Source organism: Linepithema humile, chromosome 5 (genome assembly GCF_040581485.1).
Source record: "Linepithema humile isolate Giens D197 chromosome 5, Lhum_UNIL_v1.0, whole genome shotgun sequence".
In the NCBI taxonomy this organism is placed as follows: Eukaryota; Metazoa; Arthropoda; class Insecta; order Hymenoptera; family Formicidae; genus Linepithema; species Linepithema humile.
The window spans coordinates 15,263,498-15,287,436 of record NC_090132.1 but is presented as its reverse complement, the minus strand read 5'-3'; the positions used below and the strand labels follow the sequence as shown (position 1 = coordinate 15,287,436).

Here is a 23,939-nt window from a genome sequence, read left to right as displayed (position 1 = left end):
TTCGATAGTGTGCTTATCCTCATGAACTTATTGCCTCGCGTTTTGCGAGATGTCCGGAATCTTTAGGAGAAGAGGGCAACGGACCGGTTGGTCCTCTCTGCCGTCGCATTGCCGAATATGGCAACACGCACTAACGCATCCCGACGCCGCGAGCACGACGCAACTCGATGCGCAACACGCGTTCGAATATTCAAAGTCGCACCGAAGTCGCTATCATGCGTATGTCCGCATTCGCGAATGTCGCTCCTGCAGATTCAAGCGCGGATGAAAATAAGTAATTCGGCAACGAACGAATTATTTATTTAGAGTCTTTAATAATAATTGGAGACAATCGCGAGACGGTCTTATGTTAGCGGAATTTATATTACAATCGTGGTGACATTACTTCTATTTTAGTGTAAGACAAATATATAATGAATGCTAATTGCTACTTAAGTACGTTGTGTTCCGAAAATTAATATTGGAAAAATTCAGAGAAATTATATCGCAGATTGAACGATCGTGTGTGAATGTGACGATGACAATTTATTATTTTAAATATTTGTAACGCTAAAACTACAACCTGAAATGAAAAAAGTGCAGTTAATGACGACTTCTCATTGTTACAACAAAAATATTTTACTTTTTTTAAGCACAATAGTGTAATTAAAAGTTTTGAAAGTTATAAAAAGCCTAAATAAAGGTTTAATCTGAACGTAAATTGGTAAAAGAAATGAAAAGCTCTTTCTCCTGTATATTAAATATAAATATACTTTCATTAATTAATAGAAATAATTAATTCTCTCACTTCTTTAAACTATCTTTAAATTGTAACGTGCTATTGAAATATTTATTTAGTTATCATCGATAAAAATCATAAACAGGGAACGAAAAATAACATGACAATTTATTTCGTAATCGTTAATGAGTATCACAAAATTAACAACTCTTAAAGTTTCACGATAACGTATCTTTATTTTTGACGCTATCTTCAATAGAACGAAGACGGATACAGCAAAATCGATCGTATCGATCGGTGGCAGTGTGTCCATATCAACAGATGAATTCGCGATCGATTGTTACGTAGAATGTAATGACTAGACTACATTCTTGCGTTAATCGCACGCAGGAGAGATCTCGCACGCGCGAATAGAAGAATTCTTCTCTAAAGACAAATCTAAATTATTCATCAAAAGAGATCGTCCAAATGGATCGATATCGCCCGAATATACGTTTTCGCAACGCCTAGCGCTTATACTTACGAAGCACGGCACGATTAAAATGTTAAAACAGTTCGAAACAATTATACGCAACATCCATTTAGCGATCTCGGATGCTCTACTGCCTAAAGCTAACTTACAAAGACCTGAGTATACCGACACACGGGATTACTTTATCTTTTTTCACATATCTCTGCATTGTGATAAGAAAAAGAGAAGATTCGTGCTTGAAGATCTAATTTTATAAATTTTTATTTTATTCTCTACGACAAATTCGACAGTTTCGCTCGCTAGTGCTTCTAAATTCATTAATACGATTCGATGTTACAGTACTGCAAGTTACACGAGAGCAAAATAACCCCATGTGACGATATTTTCGATATCTCTTTTCCTGTCTTTTGGCGACGCGGGAGCTGTACGAAGGCATAAAATGGTCGTTCGATGATATCCGTTCGACGACCCGCGCCGCCGTTTCCGAAGTGTCTTTTAATGAGTGTTCGTTATCTAAGGATAACGCATCACCCGTGTCCCGTGCAGCAAACGCCAGCGGAATAGTTTTGGTCCTTTCCTTTCGCGAACAGAACACACGCCGGTACGTCTTTTCCTTTCGCATTCTCCAAGAACTGAACCAGGGAATTGAAACCGGTATAATTTCGACAGGTTTAGTTCTTCGTGCTCACACCATTGGAATGCGCATAAATCTTAAAACATAGCCCTAAACGCACGTAACGGATGCGATAAAACTAAACGCTTCGCGGAGTCCAAAACACATAATTTCCACTGTCTCCGTTCCGATAAGGCAATTAACGCTTAAAACGATCGACCTGTTTAAGTACATTCTTCTCGGCACGTCCATCCATTTTCAGATATAGATTAGACAGAACTTATTATTACGGCGTGACATTATTATTGCGCCAATTAATTCGAGGAGACTGATTTCTGCTTAAATCAACCGTGCATCAACAATGTATTCGTCCTCCTGCTTGAAATTCTGCTCGCGGGACTGCGCAGTCGCCTGAAAGCGCGACGAAGCAGAGTGCAACGATATATCGTGGAAGAATCGCAAATTCAGCAACGTCCTTTAAGTACAAAGATAATTGTCGGGCGTCCGCAGAATCGGGATCTAACCTCGTCGAGATTACATCGGTTTCAATTTCCGAGACCAGCGCGTGCTGTCCTTTCTCGTCTCTCACCGCGAGTTGTCGTTATCTTCCGTGGACGACGGGTGGACACGTCACCGACGTCCGGCGCTATCGCTGTCGCATCGCTTCGAGCTCGATGCGCAGCAGCCGGTGGAGAGGATAGACGCGCCTCTTCGCGAGACCGGATCCGCGGATCCTTGAGGAAGATGGCCCGTCGACTCGTCTCCTCAGGCTCCTCCGGCTCGGGCGTTCGCACGCATCGCGTCGACGACCGTGCGATGCAGATGGGCGAGGGCAGGACCGCGGCAGCGGCAAGTCGACCGACGTGCCGACCCGCCGAGGCAACCTGCAACAATAATCGTCCGACTCACAGGCGCGCACAGGCGATTGCGTAGATTGCATCGGACACGCTCAATTGATCTACGGACGTCGCGCCGGGACACGCGTCCCTCCGGACTGCTTAGTTATGGCATCCGTGGTGATATTGTGAGCGCGCACGTGCCTGACGCGCATCGCTTTCTTGCAAAGTCCGCTGCGTCGATCGTTTGAAATGCCTGCCGTTATATTGTTAAGTAATGCTGATGAATTGCACGCCTGTCTTCGAGACGGAGCTGCTTCGAGTGGAATTTATATCTTGTCTTGGGTCGTGAGAGATATAGCGATGGTATTTGCAGAGAAAAGCGTCAACTGTTTTTTTTTTTTTTCAGAATTTTCTTGTGTCTCGAGTTACCTTTTACACTTCGCTGTGTCTCTTATTAGAAATAATACACTCGGCTCAAATCGAATTTTTGTCTGGAAAACATTTTTTTTAGAATACGCATTAAAATATACTAAAAATAGCAATTGCAAAAGTGTAGACTTGAAAAAATTTAAATTTAGACTACACGTTGATTGTAATTGAAAACTTATAATTTATTTAAATTAAACTTCTCTCGTGTATCAAAATTTCTCTCTGCTCAAAATATTACGCAACGCAGCAATACTTGCCGTGCGAAATTAATATTTTTATCGAACGTAGCGCGTACAATGCATGTCGTGCCACGACATTACAGTTTAGTATCCGAGCGATAGAAATCCGTTTATCATGTCGGCGATACGCGAAAGCTATGTAGCGCGCATATATCACGTAGGCGATCGGCAATATGTACGCCGACGATTCTTCAAGAATTCAATACGCTTCTGAATGCCAGTGTCATAAAGAGCAAGTTGTTCAAGGGGGGCACCCACGCGAGCGCGAAAGAGAACAAGGGGAAGACGCTCACCTCGATCAGGCTTCTTGAAGCTCGCCCTTCACTCCCGCCCTCGTGGCGAGTCTGTTCGCCAATTCGTGCATCACGTCTCTGTAGATCACGGTATCCAAATTCACGCCCAGCATGTAAAGGAGGAACCAATCGCCAACCTTGCTGCGACGAACTATGGTTTCCACGGCGTCCCTCCGCACCAGACGAAATCTCAGTCGCAACAGATACACCCTCGTGCGCGGCGAAAAAATTATTATGATCTGTGAAGAGTAAAATTATATTACACAATGCTCGAACATTTCACTCTCGTGAATAGTTGAAAAATTTAAAGTCTAGAGTTCGCTTCGTTAAATGTCCGGATTTCAATTTTCTTAAGCGTATTGTATTTTTCTTTCTACCACAAATATATTATGTATTTATAGAATATACTAGGAATTTCGAGTGTATATGTGTGTGTGTGTGTTTGTATGTTCTTTGAGAGATTACTAACCCTATATAAAATCGTAAAGAAAGTGAGCACGCCGAGGACGAGGAACCAGAACCAGAGGAAAACATAGATCTTCTCGTTCACGACATTTAGAGGCAATATGCAGACGGCGTCATGCCTCTCGACTTCTCCGCTGACGCCGAACTTGTAGAACGTGCACTTAGTCATCCGTGGAAACACGTAAATCATCGGGTCCACTCGGTCCTCCTGATCGGACTCCAAGAATTTGAGTACGTCGATGCCGAAGGTCAAAAAGGCGCCGTCGAAAAAGCGGTTCATCAGAAATATCTGACCTGCGACAATGTGCTCGTTGTTTTACAATTTTTCATTCTCTCTCTCTCTCTCTCTCCCTCTCTCTCTTACTCTAGAAGCAAATTTGGCAGTCGCTTATAACAACTATTCGTTTAGTGATCAACAACATAATCGACCGTAACGCTATTTTTGAATGTGAAAAATTAAATCAAATTAAATAGCTACAACAAACCTCACGAATTTCCATGATTTTCGAATACTTTTCATTTATTTAATCTTCTAAAAGCACAAAACTTTGCGTTCCATGAAATTACATATATTTCTATAACTGCCGTATATTTGATTAAGGAATGTGACTTCTACGCTTCATTAAACGTTATATACTTCTATATCCAACTCCCACACGAACAATCGTATTCCCATACTTCCTACGTTAATAATTGTGTTAGTATTGTGCGACTCGAGCACAATAGACTTCGCATTAAATTGACGAGCCATCACATAGCCAATCGGGGGTAGTCAGGCACGCAAGCGGTTGGCCAGTTGTATCGCTGCCAACTTTTACTGTGAATCGTTCATTCATTCACCGCTCATTACACCTTTTTCTCGCAATGCGTACTTACATGTGAAACGAGCGCGAACGGGCCAGCGCGAAGCTAGTTCGTTAAACTTCATTGTTTGATACATTTTCTATTAAACATATAAGACGCTTGCAACAATATTAAAATGGTACGTTCACAATGTAATGGAAAGCTGCGATCGACTGATTTGCAAAGATTGCCGCGAGAGCTTCTTAATTGTAGCAAAGACAGGTGTGCTTTTAACAAGGAAATGATGAAATACCTTAAAAAAACTTCTTCAACGCGTAACTGGCTTGGCCGCAAACGACAATATTGGTTGCCTGACGGGTTTGCGAATTCCGGAATTCGCACGAGTCACGACGGGACACTCGAACTTGTTGATCGAAAAAACTCAAACATTGACGAAGCACTCGGCAGAGAGAGAGAGAGAGAGAGAGAGAGAGAGCGAAGAGAGGAAGGGAAGTGCTACTCACCGATTACGTTCAGCAGCGCGAGGACCTCGCACAGGTAGTACTTGTAAGCCCACCAATTGTGGTAGCATAGGTTCTCCCAGAGGTAGTCGAGCAGCATTTTCTTCTTTTGCTTCTTCTCCACCTCGGAGCAGAGGCCGATGTCAAGATCCATCATGAGAGCATGAATCTTGCCACCCTCCCAGCCCTTCCACAGCCAGCGCGGCGTGTAGAAGAAGATCGCCTGCGAGCAAAGTGCCGAGTGAATAAATACCGACGAATCGGCCAGTGGCTCGTATATTACGGGGGGCGGGGGGGAGGGGGGATGTTCTGGGAGGCGGACCTACTTATACGTATAATACATAATCGAGACGTGAAACGAGTTATCATTATTTGTGCCCCGCGCCCACAACTGCTGATTAAAACAATGCGCCGGGGCGCTTGTGCGAGCGAGCGAGCTTTGCTTTATGAAATTTTTTAATGAAAAAATTCCTGGCCACACCTCTCCTTTCAGAAAGACGGAAAGCATTTCACACTCGGGTTTAATTATTTTGTATCGCTGCTGTTTATCGCGGTTATTTATATGATAATATAAAACCGCGTACGCGCCGTTATTTATGGCGCGTAATTGCACTGCAATGAATTAACGGCGAGTGACTAATTAAGTTACCGGTAATTCTATTTTGCTGGACGCACATCACACGCTTAAAAATTAAACATTAACATTTAACGTAGATTATGAAATGTATTAATTAATAAATTAAATTAAATGAACTTTTTACACAGCTGTCAAGAGATATTTTATAACTATCGCGAGATAAGTATATTAGAATCGGATTTTCTCGTCAAGTTTTATCGCTTTTGTTATGATAATGCCGAGCGCTACCGTAATCTTTCCCGTTTTAATATTATTGCAGAACACCGCGGCGCAAATATCATTAGTTACAGTGGCAGGAATAATCCGAGTTAATTGAATCAGGGCAATCTTATCTTAGAAACCGCGACGCGATGTCAATGCACTTATCGAGACCGCGATGCGGGAGTAAACCCTTTCTCACGGTATATAAAGCTTTCTGGCTTATCGCCAGGGGCCTCGGGTCGTGCGCTTGCCGTAGTACGCGATCGAATATAGATACGTACGCTCGTCGCGCGTCGCCCCTTACGTACGTTGGCGAACGTTCAGAAAATTCGAGCTAAATTGCAATTTACGGAAGGTGACACAGACGCGGACGATTGTTAATGAAAGTAGGTAGTACGTGCTCCGCGCGACGCTAAATATGTTAGAACTTTAATGGCTTTTCTCCGATGTACACTTTGTCAACAAGTCACGTTGTTTCGCAGAAATATCGAAACAGTGTATTATTTTGGCTCGAAGACAGATGTGTGCGTAAAATTTTATTATACACAGAACGGAGAGAGCAGTGCCCCGAGTTCAATAATAATTAATATTAGTTTATTAGCAGCTCTCTAGATTTTATACTCTAGCCGTCCAAAGTTTAATTGTTCTGAGACTATCCGACGAGATTGTTACGACAGAATTTTACTGCGGACTGTTTACGACAGGAGTCGGCGAACGGTCGATCTTTAAACACTTTGCAGTCCAACATCTTGAAAAGATGTTCCTTTCTTTGCTCATTTTTGGAGCGTTCCGGTACTTTGGTCGATCTTGAAAGATCTCTTTTTTTTTATAGTAGCTCATACGACTGTAAAGTTTGTCGACTCATGGTTTACGACAATCCTTTCGACATTTAACTTTCTTGTAAGTGTTGAAACAAAGTATTGAACCAAATACTAGAACGGTTATCGTTTGCAAACACAATATTTCTTGCCTGAAGGACTGCGAGAAAGAAATTTCAGATGAAATAAAATGGCGAATAAAAGCGCGATATAATCAGTTTAATAGCTTTAACAGCTTTGGCGCGCGTACATAGTTTACGTATCGGCGACAGGATTCATTAGAATGGGTGGTCTGACCTCGCTCTTGACGAGATTACGAAGAAAAACGTAAAACAAACGCGCATGTCAGGCCGATTGTACGACGGTTCGCAGCTTTTAGCATTATCGCAAGGCAACGGTTGCGCGGTGGAGAGAAAAGGAAAATGTGTGACCGAAAATAGATCTGTTTCTCTTCTCTTCTCTCTCTCCCTCGCAACCAGGATCGAGCGTAACCACATCTGCTACCCTGCTTGAAGGGCATTTACATTTTTCTTTCAGCTCCATATTCGAGCTCGGAGATTTACATAAATCCTTTAGGTATGTAAATAAATTCAAACACATCGACGAGATCATACTCGCTATTTACTCTTCGAGCAATACACATAGAAGTATAAATAAAATGATATCAAACAGTCCGTTTAATTTACATTTTACGGATCTTGGACAAGTTATACAATCCTCGTATCATAGAAAAACAAGCGGATCAAATTCGAGAACTTCCGAGAATGTATTCTATAAAAATGCATCCTTATTCTTCAATAAGAATCTTGCAGAAAAGATTCGTTAACGATTATCTTTCAAAGTCGTCCTTTACAATTTTTGAGGGCCTAACGATCTTATTATTCAGAAATGGACGTGTAATAAAGCAAGACTCTGGGCAAACTTATGAGATACGTAGCAATCCAGCGGCACTGCTTACACACGATTATATGCGTAACGTAAATAATATTCGTTCGAAAGGAAAAGAATCGCATTCACGTTTGGCCATGATTCCTGGCCGATGCATAGTAACTATGTGTCATGTTAGCACCGAGTAAATTTAGCTAAACAAGGCGAAGGAGCTCGCAGCCTTCGAGGAAAGGAGGGCGAAGCAGACAAAGAACCTGTGTGCAGCTACTTTTAACGCGTGCAAAAATAAACATAATATAAAACAGTAAATTTTGACGCTATTACGTGTTGACATCTCGACGTACACACATGTGCAATTCATGATTTCTTCTACATAGAAAATCTTTATGATTAAAAATATAACCAATTTTTTGAAAATATATTTCCAATTTTAAGAAACGCTAATCATATTAATAACAGTAATTCTGGAGATAATTGTATTGTCAATTTGTTAGCAACATGCGGAGTTACAGACTGTTTTGCGTCAAAACTGTGTCTAGAAAATATACGCAGTAATCAATTGCAAAATAAAAGACGGATGCGGTGATTAATCAAAGAACGAGAGAGTTGTAGGAATCTCGAACGCATAAATAGAATATAAGGACTTGAGAAAAAGAGCGATATTGTACGAGCGCGAAGACGAGTAATGCTTGAGGTATTGGAGGCGGAGGTACGATCGAAGATAGCATCGAAGGTACATATGCATTTTAAAGGAAGAACTATCTGTAACCTGTATTTATGAATTGACGTTACGAACAAGGATTATCAATCATGGATAAACGATAAATACACGCATTTGCCGCCAATCTTAAATATATTGCTCTTTGTATTAATTTCGGGCGTGCAATTTCCGAGCTATCTTAATTTAGACACCAACGTCCGACCATTTTAACATAATTTTTAACAATATAATACTTTGTATGAAAAATATAGTGTTCAAAGATGTAAATGTTAAGTAAGGAATAATTTTTTCATACATAAAAACGGACGAAAAAATGATATGCATCAAAATGATTGTATCTGTCGATATTCTAGAACAATCTATAAAAAAGAACATAATTGCGAAATACTCTCTAAATTTCTTAGAGTGAAATTTAACTTCAAACGAATGGATATTCACTCCAAGCGATAGTGAAAATACTGTCACTCGTAAAGAGTAAAAATTTACTTTTTACAAAAGTGATTGTTTCACTCTAACGTAGAGTAAAGTATCACTCTACGTTAGAATAATGTATTACTCGTTTCGGCATTAATAATTCACTCGATCAAAGAGTGAAATCTTCATTCTTTCGTCAAGCGAATTTTTCACTCAATTGTTACAAGTGAACAAATTCACTCTTAATAAGTCTTAATTCTAAGCAATGTATATAAATAAGAAATAGACAAAATAATATTTATTAACTATAATTGACAAAGTAATATATATTATAAACACATTATTAAGACGTTATTTTTATGTTATTTATTATTTCTTCATCATCATCAGATAATCTGTAAAAATAATTAATTTATTATTTCTCAGATAAAATATCTCCCTCATCTAAAAGCTTGCAAAAGTTTGTCATATTTTTTATAAGTTTTACCTAAAAATTAAAGTCAATAATTTTACAAACACGGAATTAAAAGAAAACCTGAAGTGACACAAAAAGTGTGATAAAAATAACAGATACTTTAATTAAACGACATATACACTTTTGTTACTATTAACAAATAAACTAAAATAAAAAATACGACCAACTTTTGAAAAAACTTCTCTTTGATCCGCGCCCTCAATTATATTCTGACTTTTTGTGTGGACGAGCTTCATATTTATTAAATAATTTTACTAATAATTTTAATTATAATAAATATGTAGCTCGTCCACACAAAAAGTCAGAATATAATTTATTATTAATGTTCATTAATATACACAATTATATTACTGCTATAACATTACCAAACTATAATTTTAATTTTATTGCAAATCTTACCTTTTAAAATATTGACGGCGTCTTCCGAAATTCCACTGCTTAATAAAAATTTATTTAAGGTTTCAGTACTGTTTAACGTCTCCTAACGAAAGAAAAAAATTTAATTTTTTTTTACGGGCTTAACTATAACCGAGATTTTGCAGCACATGGTACGCACTTGCCGATTTAATGAACTACAAATCATTATATAAGTTACTTCTCATTGTACTACTTGTTTATCGATATGCAAACCGAATTTATGACGAAGCTACGTAGCACGGCGAACCACATGCTGTGAGATCTCGATTTACTCTTTCTGTAACCTAACCTAACCTAGAAAAACAATTTAACCTAAACACCATTCTTTACATAATATATTAAATCAGTAAATAAACTACACATAAATTCTTATAAGTACTTACCTCTGGAAGAAACGTTGACATTTTTATATGTCTATCTACGTGTATTCTTTATAGATATTCTTATTTATATCCACGATGTCTTGCACCAAATACGTGTAACAATGAGACGAGAACAAGAGATAATGAGACGCAGATCATTCATTCTTCATGTGAATGAAATATTCACTCCACACTGCATAGAGTGAAAATATTCACTCTACAACAAAAAGAAAGAGAATTAACTCCGTATGAATGAAAAGTCACTCTAACTCGAGTGACACGACCAGTCACTCAATTTTTCGAGTACGTTTTCACTCCAAGAAATTTAGAGAGTAGGATATATATAATAAAAGATAATTTCTCACGAAGAACAACGAAAGGAAAGGAAAGGTAAATAGAGATCTTCGATTCTTACTTGCAGCAGCAAGAGGAAGATAACCCACTGGTAGTATTTGTGTTGCTTGACTAGCGGATGGGGCGCGTGGCCGTGCACCCCGTCGCCCTTGCTGTTCGACAAGCCGGGGTAAGGCACGGCTTGACCGAGGCTCAAGTTGAACGCGCGCACCATGCTGTACGTGGTATGAAGCCAGCAGAAAGTCTCTAGCACGGCCTTGTCTACCGAGCCAGTGCCTTCGCAGTGTATCGGCGAGCCGGAGATGCTTTTGCACGCGAGGGTGAGGCAACCGGCCAGCAGCACCGCCACCGTGGCGCGATAGTGCAGCCGAAATATCATCGAGTCCTCGGCGATCCGGTGCACCTTGAACAGCGATCGAATCGAGCCGAACAGATCGATCATTTTGAGCATCAACGGCATGTTAAACGGAAACCTGAGGGCTGATTTCGCTCGCTTGCGTCCCGCTGTCGTTTTTGCGACGCCTCCGCCCTTTATTCTTCTCGCTCTTCCGGTGCGAAGGAAAGCTTTTATCGAGTGCCTTGATTCTTTAGATAAACATCGGTATTAAATCGCTCTTCTGATATTTTCTTGCTCTAAATACAGAGAGAAGATTGCAGAATGTGTCAAGTGTATTTTTAGAATATATTTTTCTTCATAAATTTATCCGTACTTGATACACATAAATGCTACATTGCATTGATGCGATTTATTTGCGAATCAGTTCACCGAATTTCCGTTTCATTTTTGCTGCTTAAAAAGCTAGATCGCAATTATTATTTCAGCCAAAATGTCGGAATTAAATAACAAACAGATTGATGTAAGAATGCTGTTATGAAATTGGACCACCCGAATAATTCTCGTCGTACTCTTTCCAAGTTTTGTGACTGGACCAAAGACAAAGTGTGCATGCATTTTGTGGGTACATAAACGGTCGTAAAAATCACACGGTACTGTTTGCTCTTCTGGCTTCCTCTTGATTTGCTTTTCTCCCTTTGTTTATTCCTCTCACTTCGGTTTTCTTTTATCTTTTGTCACCTTTTCTATTGACTTGTTATGTTTTAACCTTTTTAAGAATCACCGTGTTAAGTTTAACATGACAATACATCCCTCTTCAAATTTTAACACTATTTCTCGTTTATTTGCAAAGTTTGGTTATTCTTTATTCTTTTTTCTTGTCGTTTGATGAACAAATTTGGTGTATTTTTTTCATAATATTATCGTCGTTACATTGTTAGAAATTCCACCCTTAAAAACGCGCAATAAATTACAAAGAAGGTTTTTTTATAAGCACAATATACACACCACAAAATCTAGACGCACTTAAACACTATTCGTTTATCATTTCATCTAATCGTCTTTTTTAATCAAGAATTATTGTTCATGCTTTTCACTTATCCGATTATTTACTGCGAATTTACCTGCCATTATATTTCACTTAACATATTAACGCATAATTCCATCTACTTTGTTTTAAATACACGAAGAATTACGATGAAATTGAGTTTAAAAGTTAATTAAAAGTCTGGATGAATTTAGACAGTTATGAAAGAAAAATTGAATACGATAACTGAAGTCGGGAAAGAAACACGCACGTGAGGCTCGGATGCAAGCTGTCAGAAGACTGACCGGACTTGAGAGGCATCCCTTGACCTCGATACTAAACACATAACTTATATTATCTTTCAAGCGTCTGTCTTCCGTCGGGTCAGCATGGCCAGTCAAAGTTTGATCGATGAGACATCAAAGTATATTATCCGCGATCTGATGTGATACCGTACAGCGCATAAAAATAATTGCAGCAGCCGCAGATGTTCGATGTATAAATAGCTCTCTGTCGACGCTTTATTTCATTTTGAAGTGTAAAAAGTAGACTGATAAAACTTAATGTCGTAGGAAAATTCTACGCTTTAAAGATCGTCTCTCTATGATAGAACTATGAATTGCACAATAACAGTACATCATTATTGATGACGTTTGTATATCGCGATTAAGAAAGAAGTAATTCTCGCTGTACGGATACATTATATTGGTGTTATAAATGCTTGAGTCACACTATAAATTTTATACATGAGTCATCAAGTTTAACGTGATAACATATTAAAGTAGAGATCTATTTTTATCCGAAGCCGCAAGAAATCCACGCGAAATAAGAAACGGCTGTAAGACATGTGCTCCCTAATATTCTCTTTTAATTCGTTCTCGTTACGTTACATGACGCGCCGGTTGTATTACTGTTCGGGCAACGGATCTTCGTAAGCTCACCGCTCTAATTGCATCGCGGACGGCTAGTGCAAGACGGTTCGACGATCGCCATCATCGAAAATATACTTAATCGACCGTGTTACGAGCGCGCGTGTGTTCCAGGCAACAAATTTAAACGCTCCATTATCATGTGCAAAAGCACATTTCGGCGGATCAGAATGGACACTTGTAAAGTCGTCACTCGACGGGAGGCAGAAAACAATAAGAAAAAAAAAATGGCAAAACAATATTTGTATTCTATTTTCAATTAATTCGAATTGAGAAGAAATGACAATAATCTGCCGATGAAGTGTTTACTATTTTCGTTATTTTTTTTTTAACCAACGTTCGTAATTTATTACTTATGAAACAGTTTCGAGATTTTTAATATTTTATAATTTATAACGCACAAACTTCTCTGGTTTTTTTCTTATTGCGTAAAAGCTGATTACCGCAGAACTAAAACGAGACGACTTACATTAGGCGAACAACGAAGAAGTGTGCGATGAAGGACAGGCAAAATATATACAGACAGCATAAAATTCATTGTCCGATAAACAGGGCAAACTAGCTCAACGATAATTATAGAAGTGCGCGCGGAGATATATCGAAGAAAGGGAAAAGCGAAAAAAAAAAAAGAGGCGGCGCGGCTACTCGCTGTAAACCGTACAGTTTACTTTTAAGACGCCGGGTGAAAAAAATACACAGTAACGCGAAGGGAGGCGAGGAAATAGAAAGAAGAACCTTCATAGGGGGATACACGTAGGCTGTCGTCGACCAAGTTTATTTTGAGACATCAATGCGAGTGGCGTGAAAGAAACGCGCTAGAACGCACAAGGAAAATACTATGGATCCGCTATTTCAGGTGCGCGCCACGCCATTAACTCGTTTCGCCGAACGTTACTTTCTGTAACGATGTTTCGTTTCTTTCGCGCGGGCTGAAATCATTCGCCACGACGGACAGGCGATCGCACGTGTGTGTTAAGCGCTCAGTTTCGCGTTCGGAGCGAGACACATTTAACTCTAACGGCTCGACGACATCACATGCGACGATAATTACAGCGAAGCGCACAGTTTTTCCGAGCAATTTGCAAGTCGCGAGGTGCGGATCAGTCACTATCGATCTTTTGAGCGATCGAGTGTCGCGCGCGATTTAGCTGAAACGACGCAGTCGCACGGACGTCTTTGATCGAACGCTTCAAGGCGACTGCACGGCGACCCTCAATGACAAAGTTTAGTTTTGTTATGCTTAAGGTTTCTTTATTGGCAATGGATTAGCTATAAGCCTCTGCGAGCTCTACATGCGAGTTTGCTCCAGTCACGAACGGGAGCGATTGATGGACGAGTAGGAAATGCTGATGAGTGCAGTGCTAAAAGCACCGGTGCGCGTTTTATGGCTCATATGCAAACCACACATTTGACGCCGAACATACTTGATGTTTCACTTTATCTGACCGGCGGTTAACGTTCAGAAAAGGAATGCATTATAAAAGCATTATAAAGGCGGGTTATTATATCCGCTGTCAGATAGGAATGTAAAAATTTGGGTAACATTTGAGTAATATAATTTTGTATTAAACATAATCTGCGTAGAGCGTAGCATTCTTGCAAAAAAATTATTTATATTCAATAAAAATAATAGCCATATAAGCCCAGAATTATATACTGGGCTTATACAGTTATTATTTTTATCGTTATAATTTTATTGTTATAATTTTATCATTAGAAAGCCCAAATTGAGATTTTTTTTAGTAATAATATTATTTATATTCTCAATTGCAAAAATAGTAAATATGTTATACTTTAATTACTCGCAATCGGCAGCTCACTATTATTATTTAGCTATCAAAAAACAGCAGAATTAAAATTTTATATTCTATTTAGATATTCAATTCCGTTATGCTTCGCTGTAATTTACATAAAATTTTTATTTCGTCGGATCATCAAGCGATTTAAATACCATAATCGACGCTAAATCTGCCGAATGCAAGCAACCGATATCGGAAACGCTAAATGAAGCAAAATACGGCCAATCGATTACCTGTAGAAACAGCATGAAACAGACCCACTGGTAGTATCTGTATTCCTTTTTTTCGCTGTCGGGATACGCTCTGGAATTATCGATGCCGAGGAAAGGCACTTCTGAGCCTTCCCTCTTTCGGTACGCCGCGGTGATGGTGTACGTACTGTGTATCCAGCAGTACGTATTCAGGACGTCCTCGGGCAGGTCTTTACTGTGTATGCAATCAATGGGATTGCCGACATACTGGCGTGTGGTGACAATCAGAGAAAATGCTATTAGTATAATGACAGTGAGGCTGTAATGCATACGGAAGACAGTGCTGTCGATATGGATGTGCGAGATCTTTATAAGGCTCTTCAGACTGCGGAATATGTCCAGCATCTTGGTATCGAACGATACCGGACGAAGGGATCGAACCGCGCCGGAAAGTAACGATTCCCCAGAATAATGCACCCGAGACGTTCCTCTGCGTCCCTCCCTCGTTCGCTCTTCTGTGTCTTCCACCGCGTCCGGTTGGAATTGTTCACACAATTACACAAAGCACCGAAATCTCCTGTTCACTAGCTCACTTTTAAAGCACGAATCCTCGGAACGATGAATTCTTCCGACAATCTCGTTAAAAAGCGCCAAATGCACCTTTTTAGTTTCTTCCTTTCCGGAAAAGAAACCTATCTCACTTGCTCCATTTTCTCGCAGTCATCTTTGGTTAGCGAGAAAATATGCGATACTTCACGCGCATTGCTTCGATAATTAGTCCGGCGTGTTTCGTAGACTGCTGGTGTCTCCAATAAAGCCTTTCGTCGATTAAAAACAATATACAAATTATACTTTCGCCGTACGACTCATGTATTGTGACATATTAGTGTGACTGATATTTTAAAAATCTTATTCTTACTGTTATAAATACTGTACTTCTCAAGTGACTATTGTTCATCTTTGGCTTGCAGTTTCTTTTAACAACAACTAGTCAGCTTTGCACTCCTCGCGATACAATCTTCTCACGGTACTTCCGCATTTCTCTCCTTCTCTTAGCGTCTTATCGACGAACAAGTGTCCTTCGAAGAAATTTATCGCAATCCCTCGATCGCCAAATTGTGTGCGATCGACGTTGACGGGGCTCTGCGAACAATCCGCTGTATCCTGCAGCAACAGTCTTCCCGTGCATTCTTTTTTTTCTTTTCACGTTCGTGTCGTTCCCAATCTTCGCTGTTCGAGCGCACAGACATTCGAGTGACAACGTCGGCCGCGGACGGGTTTGCCAATGCGATCTAATTCGTCGATCTTACGCATCTCCGCGATTTGTTTGAAGAATAGGCCAGCGAAATACGGGCTCCGAAAATATCTTATCGCGCGATCTCCTTTTGGTATTCTAAAAAAAGGAACTCTTTGAGAAGATCTCACTCTGCCTCTCTGCCTTTTGTATGTAAACTGCAGAACACCACAATCGCGCAAAATTACACATTTAAATATTTACGACGATCCTTCGCGGGTTACCGAAATTTCTGTGATATTCTCGGCGAGCGTCCCCGCGCGAAAGAGCGAAAAATCTTTATGACACGCCTCGCTTACGAAGTGTTGCATGTGTTTCGCCTCTCGTTTTACGTTACGTGCCGCAATAAAGTCATCATAAATTCCTCAATGTTCTTTTGTTTCCTTTTTTATTCGAGTTACTGTCAAAAAAAGGGAGCGCGGGAATGATTTGTCTTATCGCAAATCAGACGCTGTTATTATTTGATTCGGAAGTATCGTCTTTCATGAAGTGAAGAAAGAACGGACAGTGACGTGTCTCGGAAAATTTCGGAGAAAGCGCACGAAAATACTCGCTCGCGACTCCTCGGTGATGCTGCGTCTCGACCGGAAATCTAATTAGATCTGCCATTGCAAGGGGGAGCATTTGTATTCGTATGCAAAGCAGAGTCTCTTAGCGTTAAGAACTGATTCTCTGTTGTTAACTATTAAATTCTTCCTCTCTCGTAAAAATTATTATATAGAAAATACAATGCGGACATTATATACAGCCCCAAATATATCATACACTTGTTATTGTCAGAAGAAATTAACGGAACTTTTTAATTGATTCTTGAAAAAGATTGATTCACGTTCTTCTCGCAATAAGTGCTTCAATTAACTAGCGCGAGTTCTGATCTCGAGAGAAATCCAATTATGCGTTCGCCGTAACGCCGGATTAATTCCACCCGACAAATACAGACAAATTCGCGAACATAAATTTTCCGTACGCCCGAGCGGGTCCGCGAGTTTGTTTTCGGCCAATTTCAAGATCAAGTACGAGCCGGTCGCTTAATTTCAAGGTAAAATAATTGTCTTGCGCTACAAATCCGTACTCGCTCGTAAACTAGCGAAATTATCGCGCGCGCGCGCGCTCGCCAGGGCGGCGCTAAATTCGACGCGAAACCGCACTTTTTGCTCACAGAATTCGAGTGATTCTCTTGACAGAAAAACATCGTCATGTATCGCACTCAACGCCCGCGGTGATTCTTTGTCGATGTTACGAAAGTACAAGGGTTTTTCTTTGACTCGGTAAAGCCGTGTCGTTGGGCCTGTGCCAAGATAGGATGCGCCTGCTGTAACCATTTTAGAGTTGAAACGTTTTCGGGAAAATAAAACATTTTACACTTGTTTCCGCGCTTGCTCGCGTGGACGTTTTGCCGATGTTTTAACGGGGCAACCACGGAATGGAAATAAGAACCGCGCGCGCGCGCGCGCGCGCGCGTGTGTGTGTGTGTGTGTGTGTGTGTGTGTGTGTGTGTGTGTGTGTTGAACGTGCCAAAATTATCAAATGCTTCAAAACATAGAGAAACGCGGACACTAACGAAGCTTCTCCAAAGCCGTGAATGTAAATCCTGAATATTCGTCGACGATACTTTTTCGCATATCACTGGCGATGTTGTCTATCGTATATTCTTCACGGAAAATATCTAGCAACGAATTAGAATAAATTACGTATATCTATTAATATCTGTAAAATGTGTGTGACATTTAAAATATGTGAAGCCGTTACTCTCGCTCGTGATACATAAAACATGTTGCCATTAATCGACTTACAAGCCCTGTAATTTACATATAATCTTAATTCATATATAATCGCCTCCGTATTTTCAGTTATCGGTTTTCAATAGGGGAAATAAAAATTAGTATCAATTTGCGCACAACTCCCTGCCCTATCAATTAGCTACCAATTTCCTGGTAATCTCGCGCGGCGATGACTGAACGCAGATAAACGTTGAGTCGAATATCAACGTCGTCTCCAAAAGCGGATGTCCGCAGTCGCGTCCTTCTTATTTCAGCGCCGCGCGGAGATTGAGCGTCGAACGCGCGGCATAAATACAACGCGAACCGTCGGGAGAAGCCTTTTTCCAGATGCGAGTGAGCGATAGGGAGTATCGCGGATGATAAGTGAGACAAGTGGTACCGGCGGATACACAACGAGCACGGGAGGGGGGGGGGGATTGCGGAGTCTCGGCAAAATGCTCGAGGGGGCCTCCCCGCTTTATTTATAACCGACGCGAGGGGGTCTCACTCGTAATTTTTTCCCCCCGAGTCCCATTAATGCGCCACGAGCCCGGCGGGCTCGGAAAGCGAAACGATCGAAAAACTCCGCGGCAATTAACGCACCGCGGCCACTTCAAAGGCACATCCGCTCCGATACGCGCCTCCGTACATCTCGTCTCAAGGCGCTCGGGTCGGAAAATCAGCCGGAAAATCAGCTAGGCTAAGAAATTAGGAGGCCTGTAATGCCGTTTGACGCGCGCGCTATTCTATTTTAGCATTTACGCATGCGACTGCACTTTGCTACTACAAGCGAAAACCGTCCGGCGGCGAGACGAGTGCGCTCGGAAATACACCTGAGGGCGAAGCGAAGGAAGAGAAGTGCACTTCGAACTTTTACTTCATCCCGCTCTCATCCGCGCATCCATCACTTTTAGAGCAGACGCACACCAGCAGTCAGTGTCGATGAAATTTTGCAACCCGAAAATTGATTAATTCATAATTTATCTTTGATTGAATTGAGAGCTAAACATATTCTCTCAAGCGGTTGATTGGTCTTCGACATGTGAACGTACGTGCAAAGATTTTAATAGGAAACGGCGTGACATTTAAACTGTTGAGTAACGTGAAAACTATTATTAGAATTCGTACAGAATTGTTTATTATACGAAATCGTACCGTGACTTATACTAGTCGTTAACAATTCTGATCGACACGTGATACGCATAAAGGTTTGATTAAAAAATGGCACGATTTTAACATCATTATTATTAGACGGGAGTTTCTAAAAAATTCTTCCTTACACTAAATCGTATTATGATTTATTTAATTAGAGATCAATATTTAGAGTGGAATATGGCTGTTTCTTGTCATGTGAGCTCAATAATCGTACATTCTACGCGAGATCGTACCTTGACTTCAACATGACTGCATATGTATTTCTATCGAAATGTTTCCAAGAATATTTAATCGGATTGTAACCGGAACGCGAATCGGACGTGCATACGATCATCTCTATAATATAAATCGAGCCTTAATGCATCCTGTTCCTTCTTGCCTTTCCGAGCTCATTCATAATGTTTATCATCTGCGTTCTTTATAGCGGAATTAAGTATGGCAATGCCATTCCGGCTTTTTTCAATCATATACGTTTAAGATGCCGTTGAGCACATAGCACACGTGGAAAGCACTGATGGTAATCGCGCGAAATCTTTCAGATTGCCGGCGTTTATTCGCCAGATTTTATCCGTCGTGAAATTTCTAAGAAGCTTTCACAGGAAATCTAAAATATAATTTGCGAAGCATTTAACTCCAGTAATGTAATCTAGAAACAGTTTTAATAAATGCGCCACTCATCCGCACGTAGAATTATTACAAAATAATCTCGCACGGCAGAAAAGTAAAGTGGTGCGCAGTTATAAGAGATGCACAATTATTATTATATGATGTAATTTTATTTACAGAAATAGTATATACATTTTTATGCGGAGTGAAACAAAGTAATCTTTATTTAAGTTAGAGGTTAGTTGCAATGCTGATTAAAGTTGCGGAAAAAAAAATAGAAAATCTACGAAGAATAACTGATAAAAAATATTGCACGTCAAACTTTTAAGTAGAATGTAGAAAACAATTCAAGTGTTTTAGCGATTCGTTTCTTGCAGAGATTAGTCGCACGTGCGGCTGAAATTAGCCCGAGATATCTACTCTTCTGCACGTACAAAAATACAAATCTAATGTACGACTCTAAGGTACTCCGAGGTACTTGAAAATTCTCACTCTACTCGAGTTGTACAACTCGTGTTAGATTACATAATGTTGTAACGGTACTTCGGATATTTATTAATGAAGGAACGCGAAGAGCGACGGAAGTAATACATCACCGTTAATAGGCGATACTCAGACAATCACGTGGATGCAGAAAAAAACGTTCACGCTCGATCTCGTAACCGGGACTCGCGAATTAACTGGCGCTTGTAGTAAAACGCATTAGGCGCATGGCTTAAATGAAGTGTAATCGGCGTTATTCGATGAAGTCGGCTGGATCCGTTCATCGTGTATCTGCTTCGTGCGCGAATCAAGATATTTGTTATTACGAACGGATTCGTGACACATTTAGAGCACAAAGATCAATGGTGAGACTCATTATTAACGTAACAAAGCGGAAATGCAAGGCTCCGATCACTTGCCTTATATCCTATTTTATTTTAAGGTAAACAATTTGCTAAAAAGTATATATATTTCATGTAATATGAAGAAAAAAATAAGAGAAGGACAAATGAAAGCTTTATTAAGCAGAATTGACAAGTTTCACTCGCGCGATCGATGTTACACTCGCGGCCAATTACATGCCGATTTCTTACCGCTTATAAAAAGTAAATTACTTATTCGTGCAGATTAAAAACAAAAGTGCACTATTGTCCGAATGTAATTCAACGAATTAATCAATAACTCGACAAATGATAAATGGATATAAGAAGATGAAGGATTCGACTGAGAACGCTTAACGCGTCCACGCGCTACGAGGGTTCCCGGTAGACTCGTTATTCTCGTTCTACCGTTCGTATGCAGATACATTCTTATTCTTCCGAAATTTTCGTAGATGCGGTCTCGTATACCATCAGTGCAGTAACGTAAAAACAAATTATAAAGTCAAATAGCAGCGGCGTAGCAAGAGTGCGTAGCACCCGAGGACAATATTGTAAAATATTTGCACTCTAATTTCTTACACGAAATAATGTAATTTTTCCTTAAATAATAATTGTAATATATATTGTTTCTTCCAAATTAATTATACTTTAGTAAAAATTCTCAGCTAGAAGTGCAAAATGATTCAGATGACAGTATTAGACATAAAAATTATACATTTATCGGATTTGGCGATAAATTGGCGAAACCGTGGATATTTATTTAATTATCACGCAATTCATATTTTTATTTAATATATAAAATAAATTAAAAAATTCTTTCCACGGCGCTTTAATTATAGCATCCCCATTGTTTTTTCTCGTTACGTGCCTGTCAAACAGCGAAAACAGCGTAAGATTGAACGTAAACAGTGGCAATGGCATGTCTATCTGTCCACATTTGTCTCTTTCTGCGCGCACAGTTATTGTAAAGAAGCTAAGTTTACATCGTAAACTGCTGAACAATCATAGGAAAATAGAAAAAAAAGAGATACTTTTGCGCGCGCGAACTTTTTCAAAATACTCGGTGTCGCGACTTTTCAGGAAGATCGATGATCCGAACCGAAGGAGATAAGACCTTTCGACCGGCACTCTAAACATACGAATGCGAGCGAGATGAGATCGCGCTTGTCGAGTCACTCATCCAGTATGCTCGCCACGTTCGCGAGCAATGCATCATCTCGAACAAGGATCGTCCGAAAATATCCAAAGTCAGTAATGAGCGGCGGAAATCCATTTCGCCGAGCGTGATTTTCTCGCTGGAGAAAACGGTCTTCGCGTTAATCAAGTAGTTATCCGCTCGTTACGAATGCGCACGGTGATTGTTTTCGCGTATCCGCGGCGTATCGAAACGTAAGCTCGTTGCAATTACACCGCTTTCCATCCCCGGCAACGGAAAGCTTTCGCCATATTGCACTCCAAATACGGTGAATGATCAAGTCTCATGCGTGACGATTTTATCTCCCTTCCTAAGTCTAACGTTATCATTCATTATATATGCGACATTAATGCGACATTAGCGTTTATCGTATGCGAGAGGCGTTGCATTTCGCGCAATCTCACGCAATCTCGCGCAGAGTTCATCTCGATATCCTTCCGCTTCTAATAATCTCGTGCGAACAAATCTCTCCGCGTGATGCGCGCGAGAGAAAACCTACGTTTTTCCAATGATAATCGGAATCGGCAGGAGAGAAGGAGAGTAGGAAACGGAACTCGACCGCAGCTCTCATGCCTGTCACTCGCGTGTCACGATTGTCGATCAAAGAGAGGGGGAGGGAGACCGGTCTCACCCCGTGAACTTTGCAGCAGCCTTTAGCAACTTCCGTCGGAGGCGCATCGCGGCGCGTCGCGCCGACCGACGACAATTCGACTTCGGCCGTTGTCAATTTCCAGGTGAGATCAATCGCGGAGAATCGCGGCGCGATCGCTCCAGCATTCCACTGTCCGTCGCGCGCCACGGCCGCGAGCGTTGCCGGAAGCGACGAACGTGTGCGTCCGTGTGTATTTTTCGCGAGATCAGCCGTGGAGAATCGCGGCGCGATCACGTCGACGGCCGCTCGTTCGTCGGCGTGCAGCGGCAACGTCGGCGTCCTGTCGTCGTACACGCTTCCGATCTTGTCGCACGCGCACGCACATTTCCGACAATTACTTCCGCACACCGCGCTTCGGCCGTCGCGCTCGATTCCGCGCGGGCAGACTCGCTCGCACTGGCTCGCTCATCGCACGTAGACCGGGGCACCTCGGGTTAGGAGCCGGAGACGAGGAGTCGGCCCGCTCCAGGAATAGAAACGCCGAACCCGAACCGAGTGTGCGAGCGTACGCCGGGAGCGCGTTCATCTCGTCGCTGAGAGAGAGACGAGTGACTTGCTTGTTCCGCACCGCGCCACGCTGCGCCGTTCTTCCCTAATTTAGGACTCATTTCTATAACGTCGTTAACTTGAATAAAGATCATTTTCTTCTATCTATTCTATTTATGTTTTCTTTATATACAAATTAAGATAAACATCAAATTGATCGTAACAATATACATATTTCGCGCGTTTCGTAATGACGAGGAAGTTAAATTAATCGTTAGCGGTTCGATTGTATCGCAGTCGACGTGACTCATTTATCTGTATTTTTGTTCGTCGCGATTAAATCCCCCTTTCAAAAACCGCCCACCGGGCGGTAAATAAACAATAATATTGCGCAATAAGCAAGGATGCCAATGTCAGTGTATTGCAAATTTATGCCGATGCTAATGGACCTACTAAAAGCATTTAAATCTTTACTTTGTAAATGAAAAAAGGTACTTTCGTGTTCATTTGCATGTCTCGTTAGGCAACATCTATTTTCCTCTCACTTTACTATTAGACGCACATACCAAGATCATTTTCTCGTGGAACAGAATGTGGTCGCACGAGGATCACTGTTGATGGATGCTGAAGAGAGACGTCACTCGCGCAAAATTAATTGTAGCATTCAAAATGAAACATCAATATATTTATATAAAAAATTAATGCAGATTTGTAAAGTGTTATTGTAAGGTAATTTTGTATATATTTAAATAATCTTTTTTTTTTACGAATATAATCATTTCAGACGCATTAATTGCGCGAATTCGAAACACCTTCAGCATCCATTTATCCAAAAACAGTAAATTTTCTGCGACACATGGTGCTCCGACTGTTACATCGCATTTTGTCGGTTGATACTGTATTTTCAAATGATTTTTGTTAAACTGAACATGTCACGAGTAAAACTGTGATCTCGCGCCATTCAGTCTTTGGAATTGTTTTATTTGAAT

General features: G+C 40.7%; 1 protein-coding gene and 1 long non-coding RNA gene across 8 annotated transcripts in view; one reads left to right on the top strand and one right to left on the bottom strand.

Annotated features, from left to right (window-relative positions):
* Positions 1 to 23,939, top strand: part of LOC105667286 (uncharacterized) — a 137,243-nt gene that overhangs the window by 60,960 nt on the left and 52,344 nt on the right. The gene's annotated exons all lie outside the window — the stretch shown is intronic.
* Positions 935 to 22,881, bottom strand: shakB (shaking B). 4 transcript variants are annotated; one of them, XM_012380666.2, is made up of 7 exons: positions 22,312 to 22,881; positions 15,859 to 16,332; positions 14,982 to 15,757; positions 5,376 to 5,595; positions 4,073 to 4,362; positions 3,604 to 3,842; positions 935 to 2,687 (listed from the first exon to the last, which is right to left on the bottom strand). In XM_012380666.2, exons 3-6 carry the CDS (start codon positions 15,342 to 15,344, stop codon positions 3,609 to 3,611), a joined length of 1,107 nt encoding a protein of 368 aa, XP_012236089.1. In that variant the 5' UTR covers positions 15,345 to 15,757; positions 15,859 to 16,332; positions 22,312 to 22,881; the 3' UTR covers positions 935 to 2,687; positions 3,604 to 3,608. The 4 variants fall into 4 exon arrangements, with proteins under 4 accessions (XP_012236089.1, XP_012236088.1, XP_012236085.1 ...); XM_012380665.2 differs by having other exon boundaries at positions 14,982 to 16,332; positions 22,444 to 22,881; XM_012380662.2 differs by lacking the exons at positions 14,982 to 15,757; positions 15,859 to 16,332; positions 22,312 to 22,881 and adding an exon at positions 10,721 to 13,140.

Excerpts from the sequence above, each read along its gene's own strand:
- shakB (XM_067355227.1), bottom strand. The coding sequence starts at position 11,119 with ATGCCGTTGATGCTCAAAATGATCGATCTGTTCGGCTCGATTCGATCG. Across the intron at positions 5,596-10,720 it reads TCTTCCTCTTGCTGCTGCAA|GCGATCTTCTTCTACACGCC; the intron begins GTAAGAATCGAA and ends CTTTGCTCGCAG. Across the intron at positions 4,363-5,375 it reads CGCGCTGCTGAACGTAATCG|GTCAGATATTTCTGATGAAC; the intron begins GTGAGTAGCACT and ends ACATTGTCGCAG.